Source organism: Sus scrofa, chromosome 12 (genome assembly GCF_000003025.6).
Source record: "Sus scrofa isolate TJ Tabasco breed Duroc chromosome 12, Sscrofa11.1, whole genome shotgun sequence".
NCBI lineage: Eukaryota > Metazoa > Chordata > Mammalia > Artiodactyla > Suidae > Sus > Sus scrofa.
The window spans coordinates 4,313,122-4,330,286 of record NC_010454.4 but is presented as its reverse complement, the minus strand read 5'-3'; the positions used below and the strand labels follow the sequence as shown (position 1 = coordinate 4,330,286).

The 17,165-nt window shown below is 60.1% G+C and overlaps 1 protein-coding gene across 1 annotated transcript in view; it reads left to right on the top strand.

Annotated features, from left to right (window-relative positions):
- Nucleotides 1–17,165, top strand: part of SEPT9 (septin 9) — a 92,756-nt gene that overhangs the window by 17,240 nt on the left and 58,351 nt on the right. The window contains 2 exon segments of the mRNA XM_005653856.3: nucleotides 6,235–6,759; nucleotides 6,762–6,875. Of these exon segments, the coding sequence (XP_005653913.2) occupies nucleotides 6,235–6,759; nucleotides 6,762–6,875 (639 nt within the window).

Genomic DNA, 17,165 nt, shown 5'->3' with positions numbered 1-17,165 from the left:
GCGTTAGGTCCTGAAAGCAGCAGCCCCATCCGCATCTAGGCTGCAAGGACCCCCACCGCCCCCGCGTCCGGCTAGCTCTCAGCTCCTCGGAGGCATGTAGGGCCTTTGTCCTGTCCTGCCCTCTGCCTGGACTTGTCCCCTGGCCTTGTCCTGCCCCTCTTTTCCCAGTGAATCCGCCCTTTTGCTGGGATCAAGTCTGGCTTTTGTGGCCTTGGGCTTCTTTCCTTTGGAGGAGTTATTGCTTCAGGAACCAGCCCGTGGGTGCACCTGCTGCCCTGGAGGACGCCTGTCCCCGCAACTGCAGCCCCAGCTCCCTGCTGCCCTCACAGGAGAGTGAGAACAGCGGGGCTGCGTCCAGTCCACCCCAGTGGCCGCAGGTGCTCGGAACTCCCTCTGCATCCTGGTGGCCGTGGGCTTACCTTTAGGGAGGGTTGTCGTATAGACTCAGGCCAGGGAGCAGGGAGGTGCCTTCCTTTTGTCCTGCATCCTGAGCCCGGCTCTCAGGTGTCCTCTGGTTCTCTGGACAGAACCCACTTGCTGCGGCCTGGAAGAGACTCACTTTGACCATGGCCGGTGCTCCTGGAGCCTGAGCCCAGAGTCGGACCCCTGAGCTGGGTGGCGGCCACGTCGTTCCTCCCAAGGGGACTGACCATGGCTTTGTTTTGACCTTGGTTTCCAGCATTTTTGTTTTGCATGACATTTGTCCCAGGCTGGAGCAGGGCTCTGTGGCTCGCCCCCATGTCCCCTCCCCAGACGCAGCAGGAAGTGAGCGGGAAGGGGGACAGGACTGCGGGCAGGCAGCCTGCGGGCCTTCACAAAGGGCTCTTGTGTGCCGCGCATTCCTCCTTAAACAGGCCCAGATCCAGGCCTCTCCTGCGCCGACCCCCAAGGGCAGGCGGGCGGCCTGGCCCCGTAGCCGCTGAGACTGTAGGCGCTCGATGGACGGGAGAGGCCGGGCTGGAGCCGCCGCGACCCACACCCTCCCCTCTTCTCAGCAAGGTTTGTGTTTGAAGAGCAGTGTGGATGGTTTGATCCCCTGAAAGTATGAAGCGACCCACGTTCATGCAGGCACGTTGGGACAAGGCAGGAAAGTGCGATGACGTAAACAGGCACCTTAATTCCATCCAGAGGCGGCCTTTCCCTCGCGTGTGCGTGCGCCCCGCACATGTGTGTGCGATGAAGTCAGGCCCCCGCGGACGTCTCTCTGTCCCTCCTGTTTTTGCTTGGTCTTCTCAGCGTTTCTCATCTTCAGGACGTGATTTTGATGACTTGGCAGGACTCGGCACACGGGTTTAGAAAATCTGCGTAAACGCGAATTGTTTCCAGCATTTGCTGTTTTCGTGCTGATGCAAACATCCCAGACATAAATCTCTCCATACGCTGCTTATTTCCTGGGGGTTGATTCCCAGCGCTGGGCCAAAGGGCGTGACAGTCTTCGGGCTCGGGGTGCTCGAGGGGGAGGGCCCTGGGGAGCAGGCGAGGTTCTAGCCTGGCTTGGCCGGGGGGCATTCTTGTTGGGGAAGTGGTGTGGGCAGAGGTGACATCCTCTGGGGGATGGCAGTCACTTTCCCTCCCAAGGGCCGTGTGGGGACCTCCCAGGACGGGCTGGCCCCACATCTGGTGCCCGCAGACAAAAGGAAGCAGCCCCCCCCCCCCCCCCCCCCCGCCGCAGCCCCGCCACTGCCCAGTGAAAGGCCACTTTTCGGCCCAGTCCATCCCCTCGGACAGCCGGACCTCAGAGCTGCCGTGGGGTCACGTGGGGTCTCCCACCTCCAAAATGACATGCTCAGGAGCGCTCTTGCTGGCTTCCGCGGTCCCGTGGGCACCCTGGGCTGCCTCCCTGCAGGGAGGGAAGAGGAATGCAGTGAAAAAAATCCGCCCTGTGGGGTGGGGGTGGGGTATTCCTGTTCTCCATCAAGAAAACCAAGAGTTCAGCCCTGGGGAGGGAGGGGTGGCCGTGTGCGCGTGTGGGCAGGAGCTGGAGCCTGTTGGAGGGCTCCCATGCGGGTCGGGATGCCAAAGGACCCTGGCCTGCTGGCTTCGCCTCATTTCCCCAGCTGGGTGCTGCTTATGTCACAGTGTCCTCTTTAGAGAGGCAGCTGCTCCTGGGTGTCCTTTGCAGAGCCTGTCTCAAAAAAATGGTCTCATTTCATCACCAAATGTTCCGGTGTAAAGCTAGAGCGGTGTCTTTCCTGCGACACCGTCCCCCTCCGAGGTTTGTGTGATTCCAGGAAAGGGAAAAGGAGGCAGCTTCTCCCCCTGGGATCCCTGAGGGCAGCAGCTCAGGCGCTCAGCCATGCTTTCGTCGGTCCATCTGCTGGATGTTTTGCTGAGTGTGATTGGGGCCGGGTGCAGAGTCGGGGGGACAGCCCCAGCGGGCAGGCCCCCCGACAGTCTTGCAGCCCAGAGGTTTCATCCTTTTAGTGATCTCTGAGTTAACTTCTTGTGGCTGCTGTAACAAATGACCGCAAACAACAGAAATTTACTCTCATGGTTCTGGAGGCCCAAAGTCCAGAATCAAGGTGTCGGCAGGGCCAGCCTTCTCTAAAAGCTCTAGGGAGTCCCCCGGCCTCTTTCAGCTTCTGGTGGCTCCGGGCATCCTTGGCTTGTGGCTGCATCACTGCAACCTCTGCCTCTGTTGTCACCTGACCGTCTCTGTGTCTCTTGCTCCCTCTGCGTCCTCTTCTAAGGACATTTATAGGACCCAGAGCCCCTCCTAAGCCTGGGGTGGTCTTGTCCTGAGCCCTTACCTCATCACATCTTTTTTGTCCTTTTAGGGCCACACATATGGAGGTTGCCAGGCTAGGGGTTGAATCGGAGCTGCAACTGCAGCCTACACCGCAGCCACATCAACACCAGATCTGAGCCACATCTGTGACCTACACCACAGCTCACGGCAACGCCGGATCCTTAATCCACTGAGCAAGGCCAGGGGTTGAACCCACGTCGGATTAGTTTCTGCTCAGCAGTGACGGGAACTCCCTTACCTTGTTACATCTGCAAAGACTCTTTTTCCAAATGAAGTCACTTTCACAGCTTCTGGGGGTTGGGATTCAGACGTACTTTCTAGGGGGATGCTATTCAACCCACTGCAGAAAAGTGTGGCGTCTGAGGCTGGAATGGGGTTGAAGGCCTTGTGCCTCCCTGTCCTGCGCCCCTGCTTCCAAACCTGTGATCCAGTCTGGCCTTTAGTTTGTGCAGAAGAAGAAGCATGTGAGCCCCTGGGAGGGCTGGAGAGCTGGCTCGTGGAGTAGTGGGGGAGAGGACGTCGGGCTGTCTTCCAGGGACCCCCCCCTGCCCTGAGGACCGTCCCAGCAGACGGGGACGGCCAGGGTGACACGGAGGGTGTGGTGTGAAATGCACGGGGCCAGAGCAGGCTTGGGGAGGAGGCAGGAGTGAGCCTGCCTTTCGGGGGACGTGAAATCCTCGGAGTGGGTGGGGGAGTGGCATAAGCTCTGCCAGCCCTGGACATTCATTTGCTGAGCAGGGACCGTCCTGCTGGTGGGAACAGGCTAGACTAACGGGGTGGCGGTGCCGGGCAGCAAGTGTGGGGATGGATGATGGAGCTGGATGCTCAGCGTGACCCAGTGTGGGGCCAGAGGCGGCACGTGCCAGGAGAAACGCAGAGCTGGCGTTCCCTGCTGCCTCGGCAGGTTAAGGGTCCGGCATTGTCACTGCTATGGCTTGGGTCACTGCGGTGACGTGGGTTCCATCCTTGGCCTGGGAACTTCTGCCAAGAAAAAAAAAGAGAGAAACACAGAGCAGCCAAAGAGAGGAGAGGGTGGTGGTTGGGGTGGGATGATGCATTTTATGTGGATTTGGGGTTCCAGGGAGCAAGCCGGCTCTGGTCAGCACTGACCTGGTTCACACTCATCACTAAGTCTGGACGGCAGGTGCCCGAGTCAGGGAGCCCTTGGCTTCAGTACCAGGTCTTAATTTGTGGGTCGAAGTTGGAGGTGCCCTCAGATGGGCTCCCCAAGGAGGGGTTCTCCAAACGGGGGCTGGGGCGGACCTTGCCGGGACTCCGGGAAGAGGTGGTCTTATCTCGTGGGCAAACCTGGCAAAAGACGCTCATCCACCTAGTTCCTGTTCTCCCAGCTCCGCCCCAAGGAACTAACACAAGGACGCCTGGAAATGCCTGTGCCCAGATGGACGGGAGCCACCATCAGGGACCGGTGGACAGCGCTCTGGGGCAGGGGTAGACCAGATGCCTCGGGAGGCCCTGGGACCTCTGAGACGGCACAGTTCCGGGCATCCAGCCCGGACTTTCTGGTCATTTTAACAGGCACTTGACCTCTCTCCGGGCACTTCGGTGTGCACCCTGTAGTTAGCTTGCTGGCCAGCCCCTGGTGGAGTCCCTGCACGGGTACCTGCCTGCTGCCCTGGCCATGCAGAGTATCCACCCGAGGTTGTGGCAGGGCCCATAGACTGAAGGCAGCCCTTGTAGTGTTTTTTAAAGGGGTTGTTTTTCTTGGTTTATGCCAGCATTTAAAAACTAGGAGGTTACGTTTAAAATCCAGATTTCCAGATTCTCTGAATCTAGAACTTTGGCCTCCCTGGGCCCACATCCCAGCCTGGTGGCAGTGATGCTCAAAAGCAGGTGTGTCCCCGAGAAGGTGTGTGGTGCCCTGCCCGCCCCTGAAATCTACCCAGCTCCCTCCTTGGAGGGCGTTTCCCATCCCCGGAGGGCCTCTGGCGTGGTTGAGCTTTGCAGCCCAGGATTTTGTGCCCTCTGGGCCTGCCCAGAAGGAGGGATGCCCAGGGCTTTGAGAGGGTCCCCCAGAGTGCCACATTTGGGGAACTTTACACAACCAGGTATCAGAACTGGGGCCGCTTCCCCCCACATCCAGAGCACACATTCCCCTGGCCACCCACCCATGCAGGCGCCCTCCCCTCCCATGCCCGGGTCTTCTGAAGGAGGCACTGCCCACGGGAGAGACTGGGCTGCGTTGGACTTTGGAGGAAGGAGACTAGAGATGGAGCTGCCCAGAATGGCCCTGAGAGCTGGTCTTGGGGGCTAGGGACAGAGATGGCGGGGTCCCACCTCATCCCGGGCTCCTGGGGCTGCGAGGCGAGGTGCAGAGGGGGCGGGAGAGGCGTTGTGGGTCTCTGAGGGCCGGCTGTGGGCCCTGCAGGGGAGGAGCTGGTGAGTGTTCCTGCCACGTGGCCCCTTCCTGTTCTGTCTTTGTAACTGGGAGCAGCTGGTTCTCGTTTGTGGCGCGGCTGCAGGGACCGTGGGGATGGATGGCGGCTCCCTGGGCACTGTCCTCACCGCCTCGCAGGAGCAGATCCTGGCGGAGATGGGGGGGCGCTGGACACATTGCCTAAGCACCAGGCCTCAGTTTCCGCCTCTGTATCAGGGGGTTGTAGTATTATTTACACCGTGGGCTAGGAGGGGAGTCAGTGTGGTTGTGCACAGTAACAAGCCCAGGGCTTGCCGGTGTTACAAGGCCCCGAACTGGGAGTTCCCGTCCTGGTGCAGTGGCAACGAATCTGACTAGCATCCGTGAGGACGCAGGTTCGATCCCTGGTCTCGCTCAGCGGGTTAAGGATCCGACATTGCCATGAGCTGTGGTGTAGGTCTCAGACACAGCTTGGATCTGGCGTTGCTGTGGCTGTGGTGGAGGCCAGCGGCTACAGCTCCGCTTCAACCCCTAGCCTGGAAACCTCCATATGCCGTGAGTGCAGCCCTAAAAAAAGAAAAAAGACCAAAAAAAAAAAAAAAAAAAGTTCCCGTGCTGGCTGTTCATGCTGTTATTGATTGGATGGTGTCATTCCCGTGGGGATTCTGATTGGTTAGGTTGTGGCTGTTGTTATGGGGGCGTGGTCCCCCCACGGCTGCTGGCGCGGTGGCGTTTGCTGGTGGTGTCTGTGTTGGGTGCAGGTGAGGGATGCAGAGACCATGACAGGAAAGAAATCGAAGGCTCCGCTTGAGCCAGAGCATCCTTATAGAAAGTGTAACCGGTGGGGCCGCAGCCCCAGCCGACACGGAGGTCAGAGGACATTCCCCAAGCTTCAGCCCTTTCTCTCTCTCCCAGAACGAGTGATTGCTGGTGTCTCAGTCCCCTAGCAGACTGTCCCCTTTGCTTGCTGAGGGTGGACGGTGCAGGAGTCTCCCCGGGGTCCTGGCTGCAGCATCCCCGCCTGCGACTTCCCAGGATTCCCCGTTAGCAGGATGCGCCCCGTGGTTCCGGAGCCCGCTGCTCATCACGTTCTCCTCTCTTTACCTTTCAGCCTTGAAAAGATCTTTTGAGGTCGAGGAGGTTGAGACGCCCAACTCCACCCCACCCCGGAGGGTCCAGCCTCCCCTGCTCCGGGCCACCGTGGCCAGCTCCACCCAGAAGTTCCAGGACCTGGGTGTGAAGAACTCAGAGCCCACGGCCCGCCATGTAGACTCCCTGAGCCAGCGATCCCCCAAGGCCGCCCTGCGGAGGGTCGAGCTCGCGGGGCCCAAGGCCGAGCCGGTGTCTCGGCGCACGGAGATCTCCATCGACATCTCGTCCAAGCAGGTCGAGAACGCTGGCCCCACCGGGCCGTCCCGGTTCGGGCTCAAGCGGGCTGAGGTGCTGGGCCACAAGACGCCAGAGCCCACCCCCCGGAGGACGGAGATCAGCATAGCCAAGCCCCAGGAGGCAGCCCACCGGAGGGTGGAGACCCCCAGCTCCAAGACCCCCGAGGCGCCCGCCGCCCCCGCCGCCGACGCAGCCCCCAAGCGGGTCGAGATCCAGGTGCCCAAGCCAGCCGAGGCGCCCGCCTCCCCCATCCCCCCCAGACCCTGGAGAATTCGGAACCCACGCCGATGTCTCAGCTGCAGAGCAGGCTGGAGCCCAAGCCCCAGCCCCCCGTGGCTGAGGCTCCCCCCAGGAGCCAGGAGGGTGAGTAGCAAGGCACCTGTCATCTGTGCTGGGTGGTTGGGGGCGGGCAGCTGGCTCTGCCCTGGGGTCTGGGGCTGGATTGGATTTCCCAACGCTGGGCCACGCTCTGGGCAGCAGGGACCAGAGGACCTTCAGAGGTCCCTTCCAGCCCGGGTGTGCCGGTCTGTGTCTCCCCGAATGAACGTGACCCTTCAGAGGCACCGCGTGCCAGGCACGGTGGGGCCGGTGTTGGGACGAGGCCTGGCTGGTGTCTGGGGAGTCGGGGGGAGGCCGTTGCCTCACGGTCATCATTGGTCCAGGGCCTTTGCCTCCGGATGCGGCCCCTCCCGGGGTGAGGGGTGCACACACGGCCGAGTCAGAGCGGAAGTAGTTGGGGAGACGGGGTCATCGCCACCCAGATCTCGGTGCCCCCGGGCGCTGGGTGGTCCTGCTCTGGGGGGCAGGCAGGGGGTCCGCTCAGGGTGGCACTGGCCTGGGCCGTCAGGGCTGGCACATGTATAAGAATCCTGCCCAGCGCTGGCTGCGGCTTGGGCCAGGACCGCAGGGACCAGTCGGGCCGGCTCTGTCCAGGGAACAGGATGTGAACAGCCGTCGAGGAAGCGTGCGGGCGGTGCTGTGGGAGCTGAGGCCTCCTCAGCTGAGTTTTGGAGCGTGAAGGCTTCGGCCAGGCGCAGGGGTGGGGGGTGGGAGGATCCCGGCCGAGGCCGCGGTCAGTCCAGGGGTGTTGGGGAGGCTGGTGTCCGGGGCGGGGCTGTGCGGTGTTTCTGGGGAGAAGAGTTTCAGCCTCCGAGCTGGGCACCAGCGCCTGGACCCACAGCCCCTCTCTGCGCAGATGGGAGACTGGCCGTCCATGGAGAGGTCCGTGGGCCCGCGAGGCTGTCCTCCCACCCGTGGGGCTCCTCGAGCTGGGGGTCAGCGTGTGTGTCCGTCATGTGTGTGCATGTCTTATTGGCTGGGTGGGGAGGGGGCTCCCTGAGACCAGGGCTCTCGGGCTGAGAACCTGTAGGCGCATTTGGACCACGCGGGGGTCGGACAGATGCTGCAAGGAGGAAGGATGCTCGGCTTTGGGGGAGGCGGCTGACTCCAGGAGAAACCTTTTCCTTTATAGCAGCTCCCTGGAAGTCACTGTGGGGAGCCTGGAAATTACAGGGGCACGAAGTGGGCTGGGAGGAGGAAGCGAGGCCCCCTGTGGCCTGGGGCTGTGGCCCTCCCTTACTCGGCCTTGGACTTGAGGCCCTGGGCAGGTCTGGGTGCGGGGCAGGGCCTTTCTGATGGAGAAGTACTCCCCGAATCTATTGCAGTGACTTCGGAGGGACCCCAGGTCTGAGTCCGCCCCCCGCAACCAGCCCCTGGCCTGAGGCTCCGTCCGCTGTTCCCTCCTTCCCCTCCTCTGGTCTCAGCCTGTCCCTTCCCTCCAGGCACAGATCTGTTGTCCCTCGGCCTCACTTCCTGTCCATCTTTCCTGCCCACCTGACACTCCTGTCGCCTTCCTCTCTTCCATGGGGGGCTGAGTTGGGAGCTCCTGGAAGCCCCCCAGCTCACAGGTCCTGCTCTGACTGTCCTCCCGGGCTCACTACCCCTCACCCCTGAGGGCCAGCTGGTTCTGCATCAGGGAGGTGGAGAGCTCTGTGCCCTCTAATGAGACCTCAGCCCTCCACCTCCGGGAAGCCTTCCAGGCTGTGACTGTGGGTGCAGAACAGGGTCTTCTGGGACCTCAGCTGAGCTGCTCCTAGATTGACCTCCATAAAGCCCAGCACAGATGAAATCCATGCCTACACTGAGCCCTCACTGCCCACTTACCCAGCCCGCCCCCCGCAATGGATTCACTCTCTTGTCCAGCTCGTACCTCCCCTCTCCCCAGCTCCTCCTGCTCTGGTCCTTCATGGTCACCTTTCCTCACTAGAATTCTGCCCTGACCTCCTGATCCCCAACCTTGCTCCTCTTCACAGCACTGCTTTTCAAACTCCTATGCATCCTTCAAAGCCCGGCTCAAAAGACACCTCTCCCGCTAGCTGGAAGTAGCCTCACTCCCTCTGATTCCCGTGCCTTTTTCCATCTTCCTCATGTATAATATCATGTGTATGGCTTGGAATGTAAATTATTTGTGTATGAAGCTTTTTTCCCCTGCTAGATAATTTTTTAGCATAAAAAGAGTCCCTGGATTTAGGTTACTTGAGGGTAGGGCTGTTGTCTTTTTTCTTCTGAAGAACTCTCAGGAGGCCCCGAGTGACTTGGACAAAGCAGGTGCTCCATAGAACAGTGTAGGAGGAGTGACATGGGGGCGTCTGTTCTGTGCCTCTTGCAGGCAGATGCAGCGACCCCATGAGACACCCCCAGGGGCCAAACAGATACTTTCCTGGTCAACCGAGAACTCTGCTTGTTGGGTTTCCAAGGCTACTGGCCCCTGCCCGCCTCCTTCTTGTCCTCTGGGGTCATCCCTGCCCCTCTCGTGGGCTCTGGTTGGGGCTGGGCTGCAGGACCCAGAACCCTGTCTGCGTGGCGGCTCCTGGCTCTGCCTCCCCCCTGGAGCCACCTCCCTGGCTCCACCGGCCAAGTTTCCCCAAGGCTGCCTTATAAGGCGGGCACCAGCCGCTCACTCATCAGTCTGGTTCTTTGCTGTCTCTGGATGCTCATTGGAGGCTGGGTCGGGGGGAAGCTGGGGTGCCCAGCAGCGTGGCCAGTGGGGTGTCCCCCACTGGCGCCCAGCTTAATTTGGGGGCGTGTCACGGCCCCATCCCATGGGCCAGCTGGTTCTGAGCCATCACTTTATGTCACTCCTTGCCAGGGTTCCATCCCTGGCCCCTGTCAGTGGGTTAAGGATCTGGCATTGCTGTGAGCTGTGGCCTAGGCTGGCAGCTACAGCTCCGATTCAAGCCCTAGCCTGGCAACTTCTACATGCCTCGGGTGCAGCCCTAAAAAAAACCATCTAGAAATATTCTTGGTTGTGGGTGGAGCCTTGAGGAAGGTGCGTGTCCGGCCCCATGCCTCTGGCGGTGGGCGTGGCTTTGGGCAAACAGGTGAGCCTGGAGCCTTCCAGGTGTGTCAGGGACCTGCTGCCCCGGGCCTGTGTTAGGGGCTGGGACAGAGGAGGGATGATGTCACTTCCACAGGGAACAGCGGGGACCCCCAACAGGGCCGAGGGTGGAGGAGGCTGGCAGAGTCGGCTTCGGGGAAGTGAGTTCTGAGCCAAGTCTGAAGGGAGAGAGGGGTCAGCAGTGAAGCAGGGAGGCGGTGATGTGCCCCAGCAGTGTCTGGATGGGGTCAGAGGGTGTGGAGTGGGGGAGAGGGAGCCACCATCTGATTAGGGAGGCAGGGCAAGCTCGGCAAAGGCCCCCTAGACACCCCCCGACCCCGCCGTGTTCCCAGGACACCTCACAAACTAAGGTCCCCCCTGGCTGTCCCTGGCTGTGAGCTCCCTGGTGACTGCATCCTGTCCGCCTTCATCCCAGCCCCTGGGGGACGGCAGGAGCTTGAGAGATGCTGAGGGACTTGTATCTGATAGAGCCGTGAACTTGACTCTCGCTGTGCCTTGAGCCCTTCGCCTGCAGAATTTGCTTCTGTGTGAGGCTAGATGTCTCTCTTCTGGTGGGACAAAGGCTGGGCCTCCAGCAGGAGTGTTCCCACCTGGCTGTCTTACCTGGAAGCTCCCTCTGCCCTGGCCTCCTCCCCGTGCCCGGCATGGGCCCAGAGGGCATCCAGGCACCCTCTGAACTTTGCAGACTGGGTCCCTTTCTCTTTCCCCCTTTAAGAGCAGACGCCCCCCCCGCCGCCCCCGCTCGCTGAGGGCCATGTGCACCTCGGTTGGCAGCAGCAGGAGGGCCCCACGCATGGGGGAAGGAGTGGCCAGGCCCGGGTGTGTCTCCTTCAAGGTGGGCAGCGTAGGGGGCAGGGAAGCCGGAGCTTGGCCCCAGGGCCCGGGAGAAAGAGCCCGCCTCCCTTGCTGGCCTTCCCAGCTGTCTGCCAAGCCCGGCCCCGCGGTGAGGAGGAAGGAACGAGGGCCCGTCCAGGGAATGCAGCGGAGCAGCTGCGGAATGCCTTAAATAGAGCGGGCACAGCTGCGGGAGAGGGCGGGTCCTGCTCCGCCTCCCCGCAGCTCGGGCGAGGCCCTGACCACCCAGCCTGGCCCCGGAGCCCGGGCCCCTGGACACGTGGTGCTGGGCGAGGCCTCCTGGGTGCCCGTCCTGGGAAGCCAAGCAGCTGCCAGGAGAAGGGCTGTGTCTGCGGCCGCAGCCGCTCAGGCCCGGGACAGCAGCTGGAAGCCAGGTCCGCACAATGGGGCTGCTGTCCCGGCTGCGCCCGCGCCCGACAGCCGCGCTCTGTGCACAGACGGCGCATTCAGCCCGGAGGAGCGGCTCGGACCCCCACCTGGCGCCCTGAAGTGCCGGCCATCCTGTCCAGACCCCAGGTTCCCACAGGCAGCCTGCAGGGTGGTGCCATCTGGTGCCCGCAGGCCTGTGGCCACATGTGGACCCACGGCCACTTGTCTGGGGGGGGGGCAGGGGACCCTTCTCTGCACAGGCGTGGCTTCTTGGCTGTGTTTTCCCCATCCGGCTTTCCCTGACGGGGCCTGCGTGTGGGCGACACAGGTGTCCCCTAGAACCCCAGGGGCTCCCGGAGCTAATGGCAAAGGCAGCTCGTGTCCAGGTCTGACCTCCCCTTCCTGCTGCTGCCCCAGGCACACGCTGTGGAACCCCAGGGCTCTAGGGGACCCAGTCTGGGAATCCCTCATCTGTCCAGCGCAGTTCAGAGAGGCCAGCGCTGGTCCCCAGCCAGGAATTGGGCCGAGAAGCCCCCTCTTCTCATCAACTCTCTCCTTCTGAAGTGTAACCCCAGAGGGTACAACCTGCAAACACAGAAAGCTCAAGCTGGGAGCCCCCCGGGAGGCTGGCCTACGTGTTTGGGGCGGGAAATGGCCTTCAGACCCCAGGCTCCGATTCTGCCCGGCGCTGGCCTGTTGACCTGCGCCCTCTGAGTCCCTTTGCTCGTTGTCACCACGGGCCTGATTCCTCCTGCCCGGCGGCGTTAGAAGGACAGTGCTAACACGCGGGGACCGCCAGCACCTGGAGGTTGGGTTAAACCAACTCCTGAACGAAAGCCAAGTGCAGCCTCGTGAGGAACGTCGCGCGTGTCCCCCGCACGGCGCCTGTCCCTCCCCGCGCGGAGTCAGCGCCCTGCCCCGCGGCCCCGGCCCCCTCTGCCCCGCTGCCTTCTCCTCTGCCAGTTCTTAAGAGCGCTGCGTGGCCGTTGGTGGAAGAGAAAAGGTCAGGATCCCGGGCACTGTGAAGAGGGACCCTGTCCCTCGCGCGCCCCATCCCCGGGGTGGCCCGGCTTAGCGGCGGGCGCGCTCTGGGTCCTCCTGGATTCGGCACGTGTGTGTCTTCCCCCCGGGTGAGCCTGTGGATGCGGACTTGGCCCCTTCCTCTCCCCCCAGCTGCGGCCTCGTTCCCTTGCCCGGTCCCGCCGTTCTTGACCAGCTTCCCCGGGTTCCAAGGCTTCCACGAACACCCCGTGTTTGTGTTTGTGCACGTGTGACTCTTGGATGGGCCTTCAGGAGGGGACTTTCTGCACCAAAGGATGCAGGGTGTGGATTCCTGTTGCCCAGCTGGCCTCTGCAGCAGCTCCGTCAGTGTCTCGTTGGGACAGCCAAGGGGTGCCCTTGCCCCAGGCTGAGACGTGGGGAGAACCGTCTGATGGATGCGTCTGTGCTTCTCTCATCACGTGAGGGGTGTCCTCTTTGCCTCCGTGTACCCGCCTAGGTTCCCTGGGAATGGCTCATGCCTGTCCTTAGTTCCTTTTTTCCCCCAGTTGGGCTGTTAATCCTTGGGTTTTGTTTTCTTTTCTTTTAAAGAGTACTTCGTACGCCTTTGTCATAGCTGTTTCAAGTGCCTTTTGCCAGTTGTGGACTTTTACTTTTGTGTATGGTGTGTTCTTGCAGAGATTTTTTTTTTTAACCCTTGGGGGTCAAGTTTATGCTTTTTCTTTTCTCTTTTGGGGGTTTACGTCCTGCTTAGAGACCTCCTGCCTTCCAAAAATCAGAAAAACAAAAAAAAATCACTCAGGTTTTCTCCTGGTGCTTTTATGGTTTCATTTTTAGGTATTGAAGTCGCTAATCCACCAGAATGTATTTGGGCTTAAATGGGAGGTAAGGATGGACGGGTCGTGCCCGGATATAAGCGAATGAGCTGGTCTGTAGCGTGGGGGCAGGTGTCTGCCTGCCATTTTTATCAGTTTGGGTGTCAGCGGCGTGCTGGCTTAGCGGAATAATTTGGATATGTTTCCTTTTTTTCCTTCTGTGTTCTGGAGCACGTTAGGCAGCAGCAGCACAATCACTTCTGTGTTCAAACGTTTCAAGAATCCACCAGTGAGCCCGTCTGAGCTTGATGCTTTCGTGGGAGCCTCGTATGTTAAAAAGTTTTTTTTTTTTTTCTTCCACAGGCTTGTTTGAGTCTGGGGGTTTTTTTCTTCTCTAATTTTCTACCTTTTTTTTTTTTTTTTTCCCTCTAGAAAGTCATCCTTTGAGCTATTTAAAAAATCCCTCAGATGGTTCAGAGGCAGCGGTGCGGGAGGGGATGATGAGGGGCCAGCCCGCCCCTGCGTTTGCCATCATCCGTCTATGCATCTCCGTGTCTGGCCCCGGCAGTGTCTGCAGAGGGGACGTGCACAGATGGCCAGGACGGGGCCCATGTCCTGGGGATGCTCCCGGTGACACACAGTGTGCAGTGCACTGTGACAACTGTCTGAGAAGGAGGAGGGCCATGCCCCCCGCCCCCGAGGAGGGAGCCCCCAAACCTGCCATCAGAGGCTGCTTAGAGGCGGTGGGGAGACCCTGGTCTTGAAGGGGGCAGCGTGGTCCAGGCGAGGAAGGGCCCTCGGGTTTCTGGAATCCCGAGTCTGATACGGTGCAGGGAGCAGCTTTCACACTCATTTCACCCAGGAGCCGCCCGAAAGAAGTTCACTTCACACCACAAACCAGGACACACGTGTGTGGGTGTGTTTGGGTGGTGTGTATACAAATGAAATAGTCCTTCCGGGGAGCAAAAGCCTTGCTTTTCCTGCCCGCCTGCCGCTCGCTCTTGGATACGCTCGGTGCGCCTTTGCTGGGACAGTGGGGCTTTTCTGATCTTCTAAAAACAGCTCGATTGAGAGACAGCTCACATAGCATTCAGCTCATCCGTTTAACGTGCACAAGCCAATGGTTTTTAGGGATTTACAGGGTTGTGGACGGTCACCATGTCCCATTTTAAACTGTTTTCACAGCCTCAAAAAGAATCTCTGTGCCCTTTAGCTCTCACCTCCCGTTCGTGCCCCCCTCCCCCTTGGCAGTGACCGTTTCTCTGCCTGTAGGTGTGCCTGATGTGAACATTCCTTAGAAATGGTTTCTTCCACCCTGCGGTCGGCTGTGACTGGCACGGTGCTGTGAGCCTCCTCCTTGCTGCGGCCGGTATCAGGGCTGCCTCCCTTTTCCTAGCTGAGTAATATTCCGTTTATGGATGGAGCCCGTGGTTGTGTTTATCCATTCGTCCGTCAGCTGAGGGCCGTTATGAATGTATTCGTTTTAAACATAAAACTCAGGAGCCACTTGTTTTCAGGCCCCGTTAATGCGTCAGGTCCCACGCTTTGGGACGTGCTGACTTAGATCATGGGACAGATGCAGGCCAGGCTGGGGTGGGCTGGATGCTGTTAGGGGACTGAGCCGCCAGAGGTGTTTCGGCAGGACCCGATGAGATTTCCTGGGGATTATCATGCCAGGAGTGTTTGTTTATTCAAGAAGGGTTGAGAGCTGACATGTGCCAGGCAGCGTTCTGCGCTGAGGGATCCTGTGTTCCTGGGGCTTATGTGTTGATGTAAGGAGGCAAAGGATGAGCAAAGCAAACAATAAAACATGAAGCGTGTCACGGGTTAAAGAGGGAAGTGAGGCAGGCAAGACGGCTTGGGAGTTACCAGTGGCCCCGGGAGGCTGTGCGCGTGATGAAGGTGGCCCTGGGTTCGAGGTCGGTGAGTGAGAGCAAGAAGCACAGGGCAGAGATTAAGGCAGGGGCACGCACCTGGGGCACAGAATTTAAGGGGAGGGCACCAAAGACGTAGGCATCAAGATAAATAGTATTTTCATGCAATCTTTTTCTTTTTCTTTTTTCCTTTTTTTTGGGGGGGCCCACACCCGTGGCACATGGAGGTTCCTGGGCAAAGAATCAAATCGTGCCTACAGCTGCTGGCCACAGCCACGCCAGATCCCACACCCACTGAGCGAGGCCAGCGATGGAACCCGCATCCTCACGGATCCTAGTCCGATTCATTCCCGCTGCGCCACAAAGAGAGTGGCCCTCCTTTCTTTCTCTTTCTCTTTTTCTTTCTTTGAGATTTTTTGGCTGCACCCATGGCATGCAGAAGTTACTGGGCCAGGGAGCAAACCCGAGCCCCAGCGGTGACAACAGAGGATTCTTAACCTACTGAGCCATCAGGGAACTCCCCATGCAATGTTTTGAAAAATCAAACTTATGCAAAAAACATCCTTGCTGAACAAATACCCACATTTTCAGTAAAGATGGGCCAGGAACAGACACAACTGTCCTCTCTCTTTGCCCTAATCCCGCCCTGCTGGATTTTGCTCATTATGAATTTTTTTGTTTTGCAAAAGTTTGATTTTCAAAAAATATTGCCTTGAGGTGCTCCTGTCACGGCTCAGCAGGTTAAGAACCCGCCTAGTGTCCATGACGATGTGGGTATGGTCCCTGGCCTCGCTCGCTCTCAGCCCTGAGCGAGTTGGGGTTTGAGGGGCTGAGGACTTGGAAGCCGCAGAGCGAAGTCCCTCCCGGGATGACGATGGGAAGAGGGGTGGAGTGCAGGTGCCTCCTGGGGAGCCCCCGGGACGGGAAGGAGAACAGCATCCTCCTTTAGAAAAAGCTCAGTGGGGTGGGGACAGGCTGGAGCAGTACAGTGGCCCTTCCCAGCTGTCATTTTGCTGCTGGACGCTTGGCATCTGTGCTGAGGCGCTGTCCCCGTATGTGGAGTGTGACAGGGAGAGGCCGGTCCCCTGCACACCAGAGATCCAAAGGGAGCAGGGGGGTGGGAATAAAGGGGCCAGGGAGCTCCCGGGTACCTGCTGAGAAGCGGTGACCGTGACCGTGGGTACGCGGGCAGGGGACAGGAGCTGAGCCAGCCCTGGGGGTGGGGGGAGGGCGCCTCCAGTCCTGAGTCCCTTGAAGCACGATTGAGCGCCCTTGAGACTCTGGTCCGAGGCCGTCCTGCCCACCCGGCATGACTTTGCAGCGCTCCTGGAATGGGGACCGCAGCCCAAGGGCACACCTGCCAGCCGGGCACCCAGCCCTTCACCAGGACCTCTGGCTGCATCTGCGCGCTCTCAGAGCCGCTGGCCCCGTCCTGGCCCCGGGGCTGCCTGGTGCCTGGGCTTCCCTGTCTGTCAAAGGAGGGTGGTCATAGTCCCCACCCATCAACGTGTCCCTCCTGGGTGACTTTGGTGTGAACGGCGGGGACTGGGAGCCTGACTGCCTGGGTTCGAATTCTGGCCCTGCCATCTTGACCTGAGGCCTGGGGCTGGTCGCCTCTCGGTGCCTCAGTGTCCCGGTATGGACCAGTTCCCTCTTCTGCGGGGAGGGTGGGCGGAAGGGCCTGGAGCGCCGTGGCTCCGCCCGGAAGGCTGATGCTTTGTTACTACAGTTACTATCAGTGTCGAGCTGTGCACACCGTGAGTGCTTCGTACCCGCTAGGGGTTCTTCTTACCCACTTCTGCGCGCCCTCCTGTGCCGCCCGCTTTCCAGGCGGACCGGCCCGCGATGATTTATTTGCTGGAGTAACTGGAAGAGAGAAGGGCCTGGAGCCTGAGCCCCGAGGAGCGGGGCGGGGCGGCGGAGGGGCCGTGGCCGTGGCCGCAGCACAGAGAGGAGGCAGGAAGGCCCTGGGGTAGGACGGAGCAGTGTCCCCCAAGGTCCTGGTGCTCTGGGGCAGAGGCGGCAGGGATCTGCCAACTCCACGTCATGAAATCAGAAAGGCCTTGACCCTCGGTGTGGAGCAAGATACGGGATCTTAGTCTACCTCCAGCGGGCAGAGAGTTTTCCAGAGCCAGCAAACGGTGGATGTTTCTCTTGGAAGCTGGCAGGGAGCTCCTGATGACCTTCGACCAGATGGGGGGCGGGTGTGGTCAGTGGAAAAGTATACCGACGCCATTTGTTGAGTCCACAAATGTTTATTATCTTAAAAATAAAATACACACAGACATGAACACACATGTCCATCTGGGGCCTTTCTTCGCTGTGCCCCAGGCTTTATTCCCCA